The sequence below is a fragment of the Scyliorhinus canicula genome, chromosome 11, assembly GCF_902713615.1.
Source record: "Scyliorhinus canicula chromosome 11, sScyCan1.1, whole genome shotgun sequence".
NCBI lineage: Eukaryota > Metazoa > Chordata > Chondrichthyes > Carcharhiniformes > Scyliorhinidae > Scyliorhinus > Scyliorhinus canicula.
In genome coordinates, this window is record NC_052156.1 from 30573940 (window position 1) to 30592656 (window position 18717).

The 18717-nt window shown below is 50.5% G+C and overlaps 1 protein-coding gene across 2 annotated transcripts in view; it reads left to right on the forward strand.

The window, feature by feature from the left end:
- Positions 1-1928: 1928 nt before the first annotated feature.
- zgc:77375 (uncharacterized protein LOC402927 homolog) overlaps positions 1929-18717 on the forward strand; it is a 65458-nt gene continuing 48669 nt past the window's right edge. For both annotated transcript variants that reach the window (XM_038812701.1, XM_038812702.1), the window contains exon 1: positions 1929-2151. In XM_038812701.1, coding sequence (XP_038668629.1) covers positions 2041-2151 — 111 coding nt within the window. In that variant the 5' untranslated portion in view covers positions 1929-2040. The remainder of the gene's footprint in view (positions 2152-18717) is intronic.

An 18717-nucleotide genomic window follows, 5' to 3' on the forward strand; every position in this document is an offset into this window, starting at 1 on the left:
CACTGAACATACACATACAACCTTAGGAATTTAACATAAATCCAACCCCTCTGTGTGCGTCCCTGCCAATCTGTGTGCCAGTCTGCAGTGTTCAGTTCTGGGCAGCTCCTTGCACTGGAAGACCAACAGGTTTCTGGCAGAACAAAGCATGTCTTTCACCAAGATGATGGCTTCCCTGCAGCAGTCATGGCTATCTTGGACTGAGCCCTGTGAACAGTCCATAGAACACAGAATCTTTAGTAATGGAACTGCTCTGAATGAACCAAAATTACTACATCTCGGGGATCATGTGTTGTGAGCACGGGAGCGGTTGCATTTTTGTGAACTCCGGCTCTGCTCGTCTTTTAATCCTTCATTTCATCCTCGTGCAAATTTCATACTCACTTTTTCTTGGACTACATGGCTTGTGTTATGCCCCTCAAAGTTCCTGATTGTTTTTTTTGCAAGAAAGAACTGGTGTAAAATGCCAAAATCCTATTTGTTCGTGGCAGTTGGAGTGGGCTTGGGGTGGGACCAGTTTCTAGTAGCGCAGTTCATGCTGAGCAGGCGCTCGCCTTGGCGGTGCTGCGTGAATTGATCATGTCCGCCATCGAAGATGTTATCTTGTCCAAGAATTACTGCTCTGCGATGCACGTCGTTAGAGCTCCCTTCGAGGGGCTGGGGAGTACCTTTAGAAGAGCAGTGGAAGTTTATGAGAAGATTCTTGCACTCGAAAGAGCACTGTCCCTGGTTAGAGGTTGCCTTCGTGTTATTGGAATCCTGCTGCATGGTATGTCTTATGTCCTGTGCCTGGTCTCCCTATGCCCATTCCCTGGCGAGAGATGGGAGGAGAGTTCCCGATTGAGTTCGAGAATTAGCTGCAAGCTTTAGTAATTTTGATTTGGAGGCTGGGTGCATTAAATTCAATGGAGTACAACGTATTATGTCTTCAAGGTCAGGCGTCAATGGGGCCTACGGATCGCTGGTCCTATATCATCCTCTTCCCAATGCTCGTCATGAGGGGCTGGAGTGACTGAGTGGGCTGAGTCATCCCCCTGGCCAGGGCCTAGGCTAAGGACCACCAAGGCATCGGAGAGACCACATGGTAGAAGTGATGCGGCCCTCGTGCTTCGATTGTTGGAATCCTTGGGAGCTCCTGAGGAGTGCTTGTTGATCCAGTCTCATTCTTTGCTTTCTCGTGCAACATGGAAGATGTCTTTATCCTGCAATTTACCCTGTGGTTTTCAAGAACCCTGAACATTACTCCCTGTTGATCACGTTGCTGACTTTTTTTCGCTGTCTTTTTTCCCTGTAGGAGAGTGTGATCAGTGAGCTTGATGGCTGTCCCGTTGATTATCCTCTTTTAACAAAATCAATCTGTCAATTATCGGAAGTGTGATTTGTGCAGTTTCACTCCTTTTGGTCATTGCGTCTTATAATCCTTTTGGTTGGGGGAGGGGGCGGTTGTTTTTTTGTCACCCCCTGTCTTGATTATGAAGAAGATGAGTGGAGCCGGTGAGATGAAGGGTGGGTGGATATGGTTGGTAGGATTAATTCAGCAACTGTGCTAACCACTGTACTACTGTGCTCTGGTCACTGACATTAGGGGCAGTGTAGTTGCTCTGATCTGGGCCATGGCCACTTACCTGCATCACAGTTGTAACACCGTCCCTAATGCATGTTTTGAGCTCTGCCCACTTACACTGGGCACTGTATTGTTGCTGTGATCTGTACCCTGGCCACATGCAGTAGTGCCTGTGTTCATATTGTTGTGATGCTAATGTACTTTGTGTCCTCACTGGTCAGGGATAAGGGAGGGCTGGGCTTCACTGTGATGCTGCTGAACAAAGTGCAGGGCCCGGCCGACATGAGGCGCTGCCATAGATACCCCGGGGAGGGGATATCTGACAGTCAGCGGGGGCGGTGACATCTGGGAGGGGAGGGCTGGAGGGGGGTTGATAGCCGCTGCTCTCGGGCTCTGGGAACACAATGAGCCGGCGAGCGGAGGGCGCCCGGTGACGGGCAGCGGCAGGGGCTGAGGAGACAGTGCGCGGCTGCACCATGAGGGCGTTGCTGGCGCTCAGCAGCGTCGCTCGCACCGCACTGAGGAGGCTGAGGAAGGAGCGGCCGCCGGCAAGCCGTACACTGGCGGGAGACACAGCCCAAACTCAGGTAACAAACAGCTGGCGGGGCAGAGAGAGTGAGGGAGAGCCGGGGAGGGAGATCCGGGGAGTGAGAGATCCGGGGAGGGGGAGATCCGGGGAAGGGTGGAGACCCAGGGAAGGGGGAGACCCAGGGAGGTGGAGATCCGGGGAGGGGGGGGAGATCCGGGGAGGGGGGGGGGGGGAGATCCGGGGAGGGGGGGGGGGGAGATCCGGGGGGGGGGGGGAGATCCGGGGAGGGGGGGGGGGGAGATCCGGGGAGGGGGGGGGGAGATCCGGGGAGGGGGGGGGGGAGATCCGGGGAGGGGGGGGGGAGATCCGGGGAGGGGGGGAGATCCGGGGAGTGAGAGATCCGGGGAAGGGTGGAGATCCAGGGAAGGGGGAGACCCAGGGAGGGGGGCGATCCGGGAGGGGGGCGATCCGGGGAGGGGGGGAGACCCGGGGAGGGGGGGGCGATCCGGGGAGTGGGCGATCCGGGGAGTGGCAGGCCCGGGCATGGGGGAGACCCAGGAGGGGGGAGACCCGGTGTGCGAATGCTCCGCTCCATCCAGCGTCACTCACTGTCCCGGCTGAGGAACAATCTGGGGGGCACATCTCACACCAATCAGCTGCAGCTTACTACTCATGAAACAATGCTGCACTTTTAAGACAAATGATATACTTATCGCAACAAGATTTAAATATTCTCACCTCGAATTTGGCAACTTTAAATTCTTACATTTAGAATTCTAGTTTTTAAAAAAACTTCCAGGTGGGTTGTTAAATTCCTATATTCCAGGGACACTGACGCTAACCTGAAATGAAAATTGAACGAAGACATTTTGCACTGGCTGAAAATACCTCAGTCACGGTCAGTGCGCTGCTGCTGCTGAGCTGTTTACTGACTGGTCTGCCTGTGTGTCTTTTATAGTTCGCTGTGAGTTCTTTGCAGGGCGAGTTCCGCACTTACAATAACGGATTTCCCTTTCCCAAACTCGTCGCCTCTTCGCGACCCCTTTAAGCGGCTTTTTTAAAAAAACAGGCTCGTTTGTATGGTTTTGTGACTCGGTGTCAATTTTCTGACTTGATATGTAACCTCAGCAGGGTAGCATTGTGGATAGCACAATCGCTTCACAGCTCTAGGGTCCTAGGTTCGATTCCGGCTTGGGTCACTGTCTGTGTGGAGTCTGCACATCCTCCCTGTGTGGGTTTCGTCCCACAGTCCAAAGATGTGCAGGTTAGGTGGATTGGCCATGATAAATTGCCCTTAGTGTCCAGAATTGCCCTTAGTGTTGGGTGGGGTTATGGGGGTAGTGTGGAGTTGTTGACCTTGGGTAGGGTGCTCTTTCCAAGAGCTGGTGCAGACTTGATGGGCTGAATGGCCTCCTTCTGCACTGCAAATTCTATGATAACTCCTGCAAACTGCCGTGGGGCATTTTGCTACGCCGTATTATTGGTTTTTTTTTGTTATTCATAACAGAATTGTTATTTTGGGACCACTGTGTAATTTTGCATTTGTAATAAGTTTAGATCTGCTTCAAGTGATTTGGCGAAATTAGCTGGGAGATTGGCTGTATTCTGAAAAGCACAAATAACGCGTCTGTTTCAAATCCTTTTAGATGCAAGTAACATATGTTAAATTCCTTAACGACCTCTTCAAACTCAGCCATACTGAGTTTTGATAATTAGAATGAGCTACCAGGTTTGACCTGGTCTCCACGTTGCGCAATTCCAGAATAAATTCCAGTGTACTGAGGATCTGGTTGCAGTGTATCAATTTGTTTTCATGAATGCATGCCCTGGAATGAAAATATGCTGTGGATAAAGGGGAACTTGTAGATATACTGTACTTAGATTTTGAGAAGACGGTTAACAAGGTGCCACATCTCCGAATGCAGCGGCCGGGGCTGAGGAGACAGTGCGTATCTGCTGTGCATACGGTGGGGGCTGCACAGTGAGGGCGTTGCTGGCGCTCAGCAGCGTTGCTCGCACTGCACTGAGGAGGCCGAGAAAGGAGCGGCCACCAGCACGCTGCACACTGGCAGGAGGCACAGCCGAGACTCGGGCACCTGTCAACCCATCGATAATACCACTTGATGAACCTCTGCCCATTTCTCATCTGCTTGAATATGTAAAGGTTTCCATTTCCTCATTAATACATTACTTCTAATGTAATAACACACTGGTATGCACTCCGATTTCATTTCTGTACATACTTTCTCATATACCTCTTTTTTATCTTTCCGTTGTAATTCAACCATCTTGCTTGAACCAAAGATATCCACTTCATCCACCACCTGCCCTTGTCCTTTACTAACCATCTGATCAAACACGGATTATGATAACTGAACCTCAGCCTCCTTATCGGCACTCCTCAAGTTCTCCTCCTTCTGTCTCAACCTGTGACACTGGGTTTTCAACCACAGAAAGTTGCACGCCCACCCGTGCTCCAGCTATATCATTATTCAGGATAAATTTTCCCCCTAAAAAAGGTAGTTTTTCTGTGACTCTTAGTACCTCTTCACCACTTTTCACCAGACTTTCTAATCTTACCTTACACAATGGTATGCCACTGTGCTCACCACTAATTCCACATATTACCACCTTTTCTGGCAATATTCCTTCCAAACTACATATCTCCTTATCTCTCACCATTAAAAATTGACTTTCTCCTGTACTCCATAAGATCTTAATCTCCTTATCTAGTCCACAGTGTACACAAGAGTAAATCTTACCCTCAAAAATAAAATCCTTACCGCTCCCAACGGCCCTGGGAAAATACTCAGGGAGTCTGTTAGTAATAGCTTCGTTGAGAATTTGGAGGCAGCTTCGACAGCATCAGGTTGGGGGCAGGGTCAAGGGAAATGCCGATTCGGAGGAACCATAGACTTGAGCCAGGAAAGTGGGATGGAAATTTTCAGAGATGGGAGGAGAAAGGAATTAGGACACTAAAAGATTTGTTTCCTAGCGGTCGGTTTGCAGGATTGAAGGAATGGGAGCAAAGTATGGGCTAGAGCAGGGGGAAATATTTTGATACATGCAGGTTCGAGACTTTGCCAGAAAGGAGATATAGAGCTTCCCAGTAGAGCCGGCTGCCACATTGCTGGAGGAGGTGCTGACAACAGGGGACTGCAGAGGGAGTAGTGTTGGCGGTTTACGGGGCTATTTTGGAAGAGGAAAAGGCACTGCTGGAAGGGATCAAGGCAAAGTGGGAGGAAAAGTTGGGAGAGGGAATGGTGGAGGAGTTCTCCGGAAGGTGAACACCTCCACCTCGTGTGCGAGGTTGGGGCTGATACAGCTGAAGGTGGTACCTCTCAAGGGCGAGGATGAGCAGGCTCTTGGGGGGGGGGGGGGGGGGGGGGGGTAGGAGATGTGTGTGAATGTTGCGGGGTGGAGGGCTCCGCAAACCATGTTCATATGTTTTGGTCCAAAGATGGAGGATTACTGGAAGGAGGTTTTTAGGGTAATCTCTAAAGTGGTGCACGTGAAACTGGACCCGGGCCCTCGGGAGGCCATATTCGGGGTGTCGGACCAGCCGGGGTTGGAAACGGGTGCGGAGGCAGATGTTGTAGCCTTCGCCTCGTTGATCACCCAAAGGCGGATCCCGTTGAGATGGAGAGCAACCTCTCCACCCTTTGCCCTGGCGTGGCGGGGGACCTGCTGGAATTCTTGACTCTTGAGAAGGTCAAATTTGAACTGAGGGGAAGGATGGCGGGATTCTACAATTCATGGGCGTTATTCATTATGCACTTTCGAGAATTGGATTACATCGAACATTAGGGGGGTGTTGGGAGGGTTGGGGGGGAGGGGGACTGTATGTGTTAATGGTGACTGTGGGTGATTCCTGATTCCTTTTTGTTATTTGTTTATGTTTTTGTTATAAATGTTTTTTTATTGGATGTTTGAACAAAGTATATATACTGTTATGTACACAGAATAAGAAATAAATATATATATATATATACATATATAGAAGCAAAGGGCACGCCCAAACATACCAAAAAAAAAGTAATAATAAAAAATAAAATAGAATAACTGGTAGGGTATTGTGCACCAACTCAACAGCAGCAACTCAGTACAACTGGCAAAAATTATTTACAACACATAAGTAGGCAACTGTTTATGGGAGGGGAGGGAGGTGGGGGGGTGGAGACTGGGGAGGTAAATGTACATTTGGGTGCCGGAGAAACAATTACAGAGGGCAATACTCGAATGGATCTGGTGTTGGTGTTGTCACTTGCTTCTCCCGGACTGATCTCGCTGCAGTTGTCGTCTCGCGCTCACTACTGCTTCAGCCGTTCCTCCCGTCATTCGCCTGTATTCACCTTGTCCTCTGTTCCGGGAGGTGCCAAGTTTGTTATCGTATCCCGTGCCCTCCTTCTGGCTGTCATTTCCCTGCCCCCCACTTCCCTGCTTCTCTCTTGTTCCCTGTCCCTTCCCTCTCCCCCCCCCCTTGTTCCCTGTCCCTTCCCTCTTCCCCCCTTTCTTTCCTCTTAGGTTTAGCTGTTCTCCCCCCCCCCTCTCCCGGTCTATTTCTCCCTCTCATACTTTGGCCACTTTCCCCTGATTCTTGGCTACCTGGCTATTCTTCTGCTTGTTCGTTGGCCACAAACAGGCCCCGAAACAATTTGGTGAATGGCTCGCATGTTCTGTGGAAGCCGTCGTCTGACCCTCGGATGGCAAATTTGTTTTTCTCCATTTGGAGAGATTCCGAGAGGTCGGACAGCCAGTCTGCAGCTTTGGGTGGTGCTGCTGACTGCCAGCCGAACAGGATTCAACGCCGGGGGATCAGGGAGCAAAGGCAAGGGCCCTCCTTGGCAGAATAGATCTGGCTGGTCTGAAACCCTGAAGACCGCCACTTTCGGCCATGGCTCCACCCTCAGCCCCACCACTTTGGACATTGCCTCGAAGAAGGCTGTCCAGTACCCTGCAATTCTGGGGCAAGACCAGAATATGTGGGCGTGGTTGGCCGGGCCTCCTTGGCACCGTTCACATCTATCCTCCACCTCCGGGAAGAATCTACTCATACGGGTTCTTGTTAAGTGGTCTCTATGTACCACTTTTAGCTGTGTCAGGCTGAGCCTTGGGCACGTGGAGGTGGTGTTGACCCTATGCAGTGTTTCGCTCCAGAGTTCCCACCCTATTTCAATAGGCAGGTCCTCCTCCCATTTCTTTCTTGTTGCATCCAGTACGGTGTCGGCCCTTTCTACCAGTCGGTCATACATGTTGCTACAGTTTCCTTTATCTAGTATGCTTGTGTCCAGTAACTCTTCCAGTAATGTCTGTCGTGGCGGTTGTGGGTACGTCCTTGTCTCCTTTCGTAGGAAGTTTTTGAGTAGTAGATACCTTAGCTCGTTCCCCCTGGCTAGCTGGAATTTCTCTGTCAGTTCGTCCAGTGTTGCGATCCTGCCGTCCGTGTATAGGTCCCTGACTGTCAGTGTCCCTCCGTCCTGTCCCCACCTTTTCAAGGTGGCGTCTGATGTGTTATCTGTGTTGGTTTAACATCGACTGCAACTGGATGCAGTAAAACGAGAAACAGGCTTCCGACACAGGAGATGGTCCAACACTGTTTTATTGAACCTGTTGATTGCTGTGCATAATCTGCTGTGGGTTGACACTCTATTAACCTAACTGATAGCCTCCTACTGGCTTGATCAGACTAGCTCTCTATCACATGGTGATGATGTTGATTGGCCTGTGCATTGCGACTATCTCCCTAGCCTTAATGCCCTGTGGGCTTTATAGTGGTGGCGTCCTGTCTGGTGATTGGTTGTTCTGTGTCGTGTGTGTTCATTGGTTATCCTGTGTGTCAATCACTGCCTGTCTGCATCTCATGATATACATGAGTGGATATTATGACAGCGTCAGTCAGCGCTGGTGTGAACCTATGGTTGGTGCAGATGGGAGCATTGTCCAACATTTTGGTCAGGCCAAATTGCTGCCGTAGTTGGTTCCAGGATTGGTTCCTTTGTAGCTCTTTCCTCTCCGCCAGGAGCTCTACGGTTGGGGTCTCGGAGTATTTACGGTCCAGTAGGGAGTTGGCCAGCTGCTGCCTAGCCGCCCTTTCCTCCCTATCTCTTCGCGCTTTGAAAGCGATGATTTCCCCTCTTAGTATGGCCTTTAGCGCTTCCCAGAACGTGGAGGGTGAGACCTCCCCGTTCTGGTTGTTCTCCGTGTACTCTGCTATGGCCCGCGATATCTTTTCATTGAAGGCCTTGCCAGCTAGTAGGGCAATGTCCAACCTCCATGTGGGGCAATGAGCCCCGCCCGTCTCCAGCCTCATGCCCATGTAATGTGGAGCATGATTTGATATCACAATTGCAGAGTATTCCACTTTGTCTATCCCCGGAAGCACAGTTTTCCCCACCACAAAGAAGTCAATTCTGGTGAATACGTTGTGTATTGGAGAGAAGAAGAACTCCTTCTCCCCTGTGTGGGTGAATCTCCAGGGGTCCACCGCTCCCATCTGTTCTATAAAGGTTTGAGCTGTCTGTCATTGGATCCTGTACACAGTTGAATCCCCTCCCAAATGATTAGTCGGTGCGTCGCTATATCAGGGATTTCTGCCATGGTCTTCTTGATGAAGCTCGTGTCGTCCCAGTTGGGTGCGTACACGTTAACTAGTGCCCCATCCAGGGCCCCGCTGACCATGACGTACCGTCCACCTGGGTCCGTAACCATCTTTGTCGCCCTAAACATCGTCCTCTTGCTGATCAGTATTGCCACCCCCCTGGACCTTGTCCCATAGCAGGAATGGTAGGTTTGTCCCACTCAGCCCTTTCTTACCCGCAGTCGGTCCTGCTCCCTCAGGTGTGTCTCTTGGAGGAAGACTATGTCGGCCTTCATATTTCTTAGGTGGGTGAGGACTCTGGATCTTTTCACTGGGCCGTTGAGTCCCCTTACGTTCCAGGTGACTATCCTGGTGGGGGGCTTCTGTTCCCTCGCTGCTGTGGGATTAACCATATTTACCTGGTGTACGCGCCCCTGCCCTCCGGGGTTTCCCTTTGTTAAGGGGCCGTCCAGGATGGTCGCTGTCACTGCTCTCTCCATGCGGACGTGTCCCTGCGCTCCGGGGCTTCCCTCCATGCAAGGGGCACCCGACATGGCTGCCCACTGTGTGGCCGCCACGCGGGTAGCCCCTGGACATTCCTTCGCCCAGAGACAATACTGGGTGGATGCTTGCTGCAATTCCTTGTTTGGTTGTGGCACTTTGTAGCCCTATTGCTATTCCTTTTCTAGCCTTGTTTGTCCCTCCTTCCCTGTGTCCCCCCCACCCTGTTTCCCCCCCCCCCCCCCCCTCTCCGGTATACCCCTCCTTTGTCCCTCTTTCCCTTGTTCCTATCCCCGCTTGCTCTCCTGCCTCTGTTGAGTGCCCCCCCCCCCCGCCTCGTGCCTACCCCCCTGTTGGGGGCACGCTGCAGCCCTGCTTTGTTGCATGTCCCCGGCGCTAGCTTTCCTGTAGTGCGGTGTCCCCCCTCTCAGGTGTTACTGTCTCGCTTCTCACTTGCCCGGCCTCTGCGGTTTTCTGCCCGCTCTTCCACCATGCTACCCTGCACTCCCCTCGCTTGCTCTCCCTTCTCCGCTACTCTTGTTCCCTCGTGCTGGGGCCTGGTCTCCCACCTGAAGTGGTCCCTCGAGTAGTGGTTTGCATTTTCTTCAGGGCGCGCTCACCATGGTGGGGATGGGGTGGCCTGGCGTTGCCCCATCCCCCCCCCCCCCCCCCCCCCCCCCCCCCCCCGCCCCATCGTCGTGTTGTTCCCCATTGCCAGGGGCCCCTTATTTCAACCCTAGCTGTTGGTTTTCCAGCCCGTGTTCCTCGATAAACTTGTTTGCTTCGGTGGGTCTGTGAAGAAATACTCTCTTTCTTGGTATGTGACCCAGAGTTTCGCTGGGTATAGCATACCAAAACGCACTTCGTTCTTTTGAAGAGCTGCTTTCGCTCTATTGAATTCGGCCCGTCTCCTGGCGAGGTCTGCCCCGATGTTCTCGGAAACTCTAATGAAGTGTCTTACCCATTTGCAGGTTCTGTTTTTCCTGGCCCAGCACAGGATTGTGTCCCTGTCTTGGTACCAGTGCAGTTTAGCTGTAACTGCCCTTGGGTGTTCCCCTGCCTTGGGCTTTGGGTGCAGCATCCTCTGTCCATTTCTGGTGGGTTGGGGAAAATTTTCCTCCCCACTAAATTGCCAGCATCTCGGCCACGTATGCCGTGGGGTTTCTACCCTCCATCCCCTCTGGTAGGCCCACTATCCTGACATTTTGCCTTCTCGAGCGGTTTTCCTGATCGTCCACTCTGCCCTTCAGGCTCCCCTGTGTTGTGCCCAGTCTTGTCACCTCCTTCTCCAGGGCCGTGATCCGGTTGCTCATGTCAGTCGCGACTTTCTCCAACTCCTTAATTTTCCTTCGGTTTCCAGTTTCCAGCAGCAGGGACTGAGCCAGCAACAGGGACCAAGCCAGCAGCAGGGACCAAGCCAGCAGCAGGGACCAAGCCAGCAGCAAGGACCCCCCCCCCCCCCCCCCCCTCCACCACCCCCTCCCTGTCTGTTCCCCACATTCCTCCCTTTAACCCTTTTTTTGAATCAGAAATATATTTATCTCCTTATTGGAACCATTTAATGACTCAGATTCCACCGCACTATGGGGCAGTGAGTTCCATACATTCATCACCCTCTGCGAAAAGTAGTTCCTCCTCATCTCAGTTCTAAATCTATCGCTTCTTTTTTATTTAAAATAATTTTTATTGGAATTTTTTGAAAAATATATATCAACAAAACAATAATAACAATAACAATAATAATAATAAACACCCCCCGGAACCCGTAACAACGCATATAACAAACCCCCCCACCCACCCCAACCCCAATAAACAACAGAATAAATTAACAATAAGCAAATTAACTTAAACACTATCCCCCTAAACCCCCCCCACCCCCGGGTTGCTGCTGCTGCTGACCTAGTACCTTATCGTTGAGCCAGAAAGTCGAGGAAAGGCTGCCACCTCCTAAAGAACCCTTGTACCGACCACCTCAGGGCGAACTTAACCCTCTCCAACTTAATGAATCCCGCCATGTCATTAATCCAGGTCCCCACACTCTGAGGTCTCGCATCTTTCCACTGCAGCAAGATCCTCCGCCTGGCTACTAGGGACGCAAAGGCCAAGACATCGGCCTCTTTCGCCTCCTGCACTCCCGGCTCCACCCTAACCCCAAATATCGCGAGTTCCCAGCCTGGCTTGACCCTGGATCCCACCACCCTCGACACCGTCCCCGCCACCCCCTTCCAGAACTCCTCCAGTGCCGGGCATGCCCAGAACATATGGGCATGGTTCGCTGGACTCCCCGAACACCTGACGCACCTGTCTTCGCTCCCAAAGAACCTACTCATCCTAGATCCGGACATGTGGGCCCGGTGCAGCACCTTGAACTGGATGAGACTAAGCCTCGCACATGAAGAGGAGGAGTTCACCCTCTCCAGGGCGTCCGCCCATGTCCCCTCCTCAATCTGCTCCCCCAGCTCTACCTCCCACTTAGCCTTCAGCTCCTCTACCGACGCCTCCCCCACCTCCTGCATTACCTGGTAGATGTCAGACACCTTCCCATCCCCGACCCACCCCCCCGAAAGCACCCTATCTCTTACCCCCCGCGGGGGCAGCAAAGGGAACCCCTCCACCTGTCGCCTAGCAAACGCCTTGACCTGAAGGTACATGAACATATTCCCCGGGGGGAGCTCAAACTTCTCCTCCAGTTCACCAAGGCTCGCGAACCTCTCGTCAATAAACAGGTCTCCCAACTTCCTAATGCCCGCCCTGTGCCACCCCACGAACCCGCCATCCATGTTGCCTGGGACAAACCGGTGGTTCCCCCGCAGCGGGGCCTCCACCAAGCCCCCCACTTCCCCCCTGTGTCGCCTCCACTGCCCCCAAATTTTGAGGGTGGCCGCCACCACCGGGCTTGTGGTGTACCTCGTTGGAGGGAGCGGCAACGGAGCCGTTACCAGTGCCTTCAGACTCGTGCCTCCACAGGACGCCATCTCCATCCTTTTCCATGCTGCCCCCCTCCCCCTCCATTACCCACTTGCGTACCATCGAGACATTAGCCGCCCAATAGTACCCAGAGAAGTTGGGCAGCGCCAGCCCCCCTCTATCCCTGCCCCGCTCCAAAAAGACCCTCCTTACCCTCGGAGTCCCATGCGCCCAAACAAATCCCAGAATGCTGCTGTTCACCCTCCTAAAAAAGGCCCTTGGAACGAAAATGGGGAGGCACTGAAACAAAAACAAAAACCTCAGGAGCACCGTCATTTTAACGGACTGTACTCTACCCGCCAACGACAACGGCAGCATGTCCCACCTTTTAAATTCCTCCTCCATCTGCTCCACCAACCTAGTAAAATTGAGCTTGTGCAGAGTCCCCCAGCTCCTAGCCACCTGAACCCCCAGGTACCTAAAACTCCTCACTGCCCTCTTTAGCGGGAGCCTACCAATCCCCTCCTTCTGATCTCCCGGGTGTACGACAAACAGCTCACTCTTGCCCAGGTTCAATTTATATCCCGAGAAACTCCCAAACTCAGCAAGAATCTCCATCACCTCCGGCATTCCCCCCACCGGGTCTGCTACATACAACAGCAAGTCGTCCGCATACAGCGACACTCGGTGCTCCTCCCCACCTCGCACCAAACCCCTCCACCCCCTCGACTCCCTGAGAGCCATGGCAAGAGGCTCTATTGCCAGCGCAAAAAGCAAGGGGGACAGGGGGCACCCCTGCCTCGTCCCACGGTGGAGCCTGAAGTACTCGGACCTCCTCCCATTTGTCGCTACACTCGCCATCGGGGCCTCGTACAGCAACCTCACCCATTTAATAAACCCCACCCCAAACCCGAACCTCTCCAACACCTCCCACAAGTACCCCCACTCAACCCTGTCAAAGGCCTTCTCCGCATCCAATGCCACCACAATCTCCGCCTCCTTCTGCTGCCGGCATCATTATCACATTTAGCAGCCTTCGCATGTTAGTGTTCAGCTGCCTCCCCTTCACAAAACCCGTCTGATCTTCATATATAATCTATCGCTTCTCAACCTATATCTATGACCTCTCGTTCTAAATTGCCCTACAAGGACGTTTACTTTATCAATCCCTTTTAGTATTTTATATACCACGATCAGATCCCCTCTCATCCTTCTAAACTCCAGTATTTTTAAAACAGAACTTCATTATGGATATACTATTAAACTTTTTAACTTCGCACCTGAAAAGAACAGCTTACAATTATACCTTAAACACTATTACGTAATTTCTCATTAAAAAATAAGAAAATAAACATACAGCGGGCTCAGCTTCAGGCAGATCAGAATTCACCTCCTCTCCAAAGCTTTCTTTAAAAAAAACTGCTTCTCTAAAGCTTTTTCAAAATGTCTCTCTGCATTCCTTGACTCCATCCAGAAATGATCTCATCTCCCCAAGCTGAAAACAAATGATTTCTGCATGCTGCAAAGCACATTATGCTCCGTCCAGCAATGGTCTCAGCAGGCTGAAAAGCGCATTAACTCCACAGGGCTTTTCCCAGTCAAACCACAGACCATTAGTCCAGACTGAAAAACACATTCCTTTGTCAATTTAATCATCTGGCTGCTAAAAGCACCCAGACCCTGCAAAACAGAATTATTTTAAAACAAACATGGCCACTGCAGTCAAACCCACTGGAACCCAAGGCTTTTAACCCTTAAATTGCCCAATACATAGAATCCAATATTCTTAAAGTCTTCCAGACATCACTGTCTTGTTATTTAAGGAAGGATGTAAATATGTTGGGGGAAGTTCAGAAGAGGTTTACTCACTAGATTGATACCTGGAATGAGCGGGTAGTCTTTTGAGGATAGGTTGGAAAGGCTGATCTTGTTTCCACTGCAGTTTAGAAGAGTAAGGGGTGACTTGATTGATGTATCTAAGACCCTGAATGGTCTTGACAATGTAGATGTGGGAAGCATGTTTCCTCTTATGGGTGAGTCCTGAACTAATAGGCACTGTTTTAAAATTAGGAGTTGCCCCTTGAGGGCAGAGATTAGGAGATGTTTTTCTTGGAGGTGGGGGGTGGGGGGGGGGGGTGACTTTAGAACCCTCTGCCTCAGAAAGTAGTGGAGGTGGGGGTCATTGAATATTTTCACGGTAGAAGTAGATTGATTTTTGTGAGGTAAGATAACCAAAGGTTTTTCGGGGTAGGTGAGGATGTAGAACTGAAAGCACAGCCCGATCAGCATGACCTTGTTCAGCAGGCTTGAGGGGCTGAATGGCTTATTCAGTATGTTCATATGAACTGAGTGGTGCATGTGATGTAGATGCACCTCAAAATGATCCCCAGTGCCAGTAAACATAACATTTTGTGAAGCTTATTTAACTCGTCAGTGAAATGTTCCCCTAGTGGGATAGCACCAGATCTGCTGGGCTCTGTTCTAAAATGACTTATTGTTTTTAAAATGAAATGAAAATCGCTTATTGTCACAAGTAGGCTTCAAATGTTCAAATGAAGTAACTGTGAAAAGTCCCTAGTTGCCACATTCCGGCGCCTGTTCGGGGAGGCTGGTACTGGAATTGAACCCGTGCTGCTGGCCTGCCTTGTTCTGCTTTCAAAGCCAGCGATTTAGCCCTGTGCTACAATGTGCCCCTAGTGGGTTAGCATCAGGCCTGCTGTGCCCAGTTCTTAAAAATTACTGATTTGTTTTTAATTGTCAGTCAATCTCCTGTGGTACTGGTAATGATGAGTTGGAAAATGTGCAACTTTAAAACTGCATGAACCCGGGATTATAATGCAGTTGACCTCCTCTGACATTGCTCTTGAACAAAACAAGATGGGGTTAATTTTAACCAAGCACAGCAGATATGTTTTACACCTGAGATAATTTTACTTTCCATTGAAATGAGTAGATGATAATGAACATCTTGCAGGATTTAAGATGGAAGCTCTCAGATTCTTGCTGCTGGGGGTTTAGATGATCTTTTCCTGCGCCCACCTCCGGGTTTATCTCCTACATGTAGTTTTTTCCGTTTTCTGTCTTCCTCTAGCTGTGATGCTCGCTATTTTCTCCCTGATCTCATACCACATTCTCACCAATGACTTTTACTCTCATTGTTTCCGCTTCATTTTGTGTATGCCTTTCCTGACCATTTCCTGCCTCTACCACTCTTCTGTTTCCCACCCTACCTCCTCCTCTAACCAACCCCCCCACCCCACGGTGGTTGGGAAGCGGGAGCAGGGGCCTGTCGTGAAGGTGAGTGAGTGCCTTTAAATTTGCTTACCTTTGAGCGGGAGCAGGGTTTGAGGTAATATCAGGTAAGCTCTTCCTTTCTTTTTCTTTTTCTTGTTATTTTTTAAATCTAGAGGTGATGTCAGGGAAGGCAGTACAATGCTCCTCCTGCAGAATGTTTGAGGTGAGGGGCGCCGTCAGTGTCCCTGCTGATTTCATCTGTGGGAAGTGCACCCAACTCCAGCTCCTCAAAAACCGTGTTAGGGACCTGGAGCTTGAGCTGGATGAACTTCGGATCATTCGGGAGGCAGAGGGGGTCATAGATAGGAGCTTCAGGGAAATAGTTACACCAAAGACTGGAGATAGATGGGTAACTGTAAGAGGGACTGGGAAGAAGCAGTCAGTGCAGGGACCCCCTGCGGTCGTTCCCCTGAGTAACAAGTATACCGTTTTGGATACTTGTGGGGGGGACGACTTACCAGGGGTAAGCCATGGGGTACGGGCCTCTGGCACGGAGTCTGTCCCTGTTGCTCAGAAGGGAAGGGGGGAAAGGAGTAGAACATTAGTAATTGGGGACTCAATAGTCAGGGGCACAGATAGGAGATTTTGTGGGAGCGAGAGAGACTCACGTTTGGTATGTTGCCTCCCAGGTGCAAGGGTACGTGATGTCTCGGATCGTGTTTTCCGGGTCCTTAAGGGGGAGGGGGAGCAGCCCCAAGTCGTAGTCCACATTGGCACTAACGACATAGGTAGGAAAGGGGACAAGGATGTCAGGCAGGCCTTTAGGGAGCTAGGATGGAAGCTCAGAGTGAGAACAAACAGAGTTGTTATCTCTGGGTTGTTGCCCGTGCCACGTGATAGTGAGATGAGGAATAGGGAGAGAGAGCAATTAAACACGTGGCTACAGGGATGGTGCAGGCGGGAGGGATTCAGATTTCTGGATAACTGGGGCTCTTTCTGGGGAAGGTGGGACCTCTATAGACAGGATGGTCTACATCTGAACCTGAGGGGCACCAATATCCTGGGGGGGAGATTTGTTAGTGCTCTTTGGGGGGGTTTAAACTAATTCAGCAGGGGCATGGGAACCTGGATTGTAGTTTTAGGGTACGGGAGATTGAGAGTATAGAGGTCAGGAGCACAGATTTGACTTCGCAGGAGGGTGCCAGTGTTCAGGTAGGTGGTTTGAAGTGTGTCTACTTCAATGCCAGGAGTATACGAAATAAGGTAGGGGAACTGGCAGCATGGGTTGGTACCTGGGACTTCGATGTTGTGGCCATTTCAGAGACATGGATAGAGCAGGGACAGGAATGGTTGTTGCAGGTTCCGGGGTTTAGGTGTTTTAGTAAGTTCAGAGAAGGGGGCAAAAGAGGGGGAGGTGTGGCGCTGCTAGTCAAGGACAGTATTACGGTGGCGGAAAGGATGCTAGATGGGGACTCTTCTTCTGAGGTAGTATGGGCTGAGGTTAGAAACAGGAAAGGAGAGGTCACCCTGTTGGGAGTTTTCTATAGGCCACCTAATAGTTCTAGGGATGTAGAGGAAAGGATGGCGAAGATGATTCTGGAAAAGAGCGAAAGTAACAGGGTAGTTGTTATGGGAGACTTTAACTTTCCAAATATTGACTGGAAAAGATATAGTTCGAGTACATTAGATGGGTCATTCTTTGTACAATGTGTGCAGGAGGGTTTCCTGACACAATATGTTGACAGGCCAACAAGAGGCGAGGCCACATTGGATTTGGTTTTGGGTAATGAACCAGGCCAGGTGTTAGATCTGGAGGTAGGTGAGCACTTTGGAAACAGTGACCACAATTCGGTGACCTTTACGTTAGTGATGGAAAGGGATAAGTATACCCCGCAGGGCAAGAGTTATAGCTGGGGGAAGGGCAATTATGATGCCATTAGACATGACTTAGGATGTGTTGGTTGGAGAAGTAGGCTGCAAGGGTTGGGCACACTGGATATGTGGAGCTTGTTCAAGGAACAGCTATTGCATGTTCTTGATAAGTACGTACCAGTCAGGCAGGGAGGAAGGGGTCGAGCGAGGGAACCGTGGTTTACCAAAGAAGTGGAATCTCTTGTTAAGAGGAAGAAGGAGGCCTATGTGAAGATGAGGCGTGAAGTTTCAGTTGGGGCGCTTGATATTTACAAGGAAGCGAGGAAGGATCTAAAGAGAGAGCTGAGACGAGCAAGGAGGGGACATGAGAAGTCTTTGGCAGGTAGGATCAAGGAAAACCCAAAAGCTTTCTATAGGTATGTCAGGAATAAAAGAATGACTAGGGTAAGAGTAGGGCCAGTCAAGGACAGTGGTGGGAAGTTGTGTGTGGAGGCTGAGGAGATAAGCGAGATACTAAATGAATACTTTTCGTCAGTATTCACTCAAGAAAAAGATAATATTGTGGAGGAGAATGCTGAGACCCAGGCTATTAGAATAGATGGCATTGAGGTGCGTAGGGAAGAAGTGTTGGGAATTCTGGACAAGGTGAAAATAGATAAGTCCCCGGGGCCGGATGGGATTTATCCTAGGATTCTCTGGGAAGCCAGGGAAGAGATTGCTGAGCCTTTGGCTTTGATTTTTAGGTCATCGTTGGCTACAGGAATAGTGCCAGAGGACTGGAGGATAGCAAATGTGGTCCCTTTGTTCAAGAAGGGGAGTAGAGATAACCCCGGTAACTATAGGCCGGTGAGCCTAACGTCTGTGGTGGGTAAAGTCTTGGAGAGGATTATAAAAGATACGATTTATAATCATCTAGATAGGAATAATATGATTAGGGACAGTCAGCATGGTTTTGTGAAGGGTAGGTCATGCCTCACAAACCTTATCGAGTTCTTTGAGAAGGTGACTGAACAGGTAGACGAGGGTAGAGCAGTTGATGTGGTGTATATGGATTTCAGTAAAGCGTTTGATAAGGTTCCCCACGGTCGTCTATTGCAGAAAATACGGAGGCTGGGGATTGAGGGTGATTTAGAGATGTGGATCAGAAATTGGCTAGTTGAAAGAAGACAGAGAGTGGTAGTTGATGGGAAATGTTCAGAATGGAGTTCAGTTACGAGTGGCGTACCACAAGGATCTGTTCTGGGGCCGTTGCTGTTTGTCATTTTTATAAATGACCTAGAGGAGGGCGCAGAAGGATGGGTGAGTAAATTTGCAGACGACACTAAAGTCGGTGGAGTTGTAGACAGTGCGGAAGGATGTTGCAGGTTACAGAGGGACATAGATAAGCTGCAGAGCTGGGCTGAGAGGTGGCAAATGGAGTTTAATGTGGAGAAGTGTGAGGTGATTCACTTTGGAAAGAATAACAGAAATGCGGAATATTTGGCTAATGGTAAAATTCTTGGTAGTGTGGATGAGCAGAGGGATCTCGGTGTC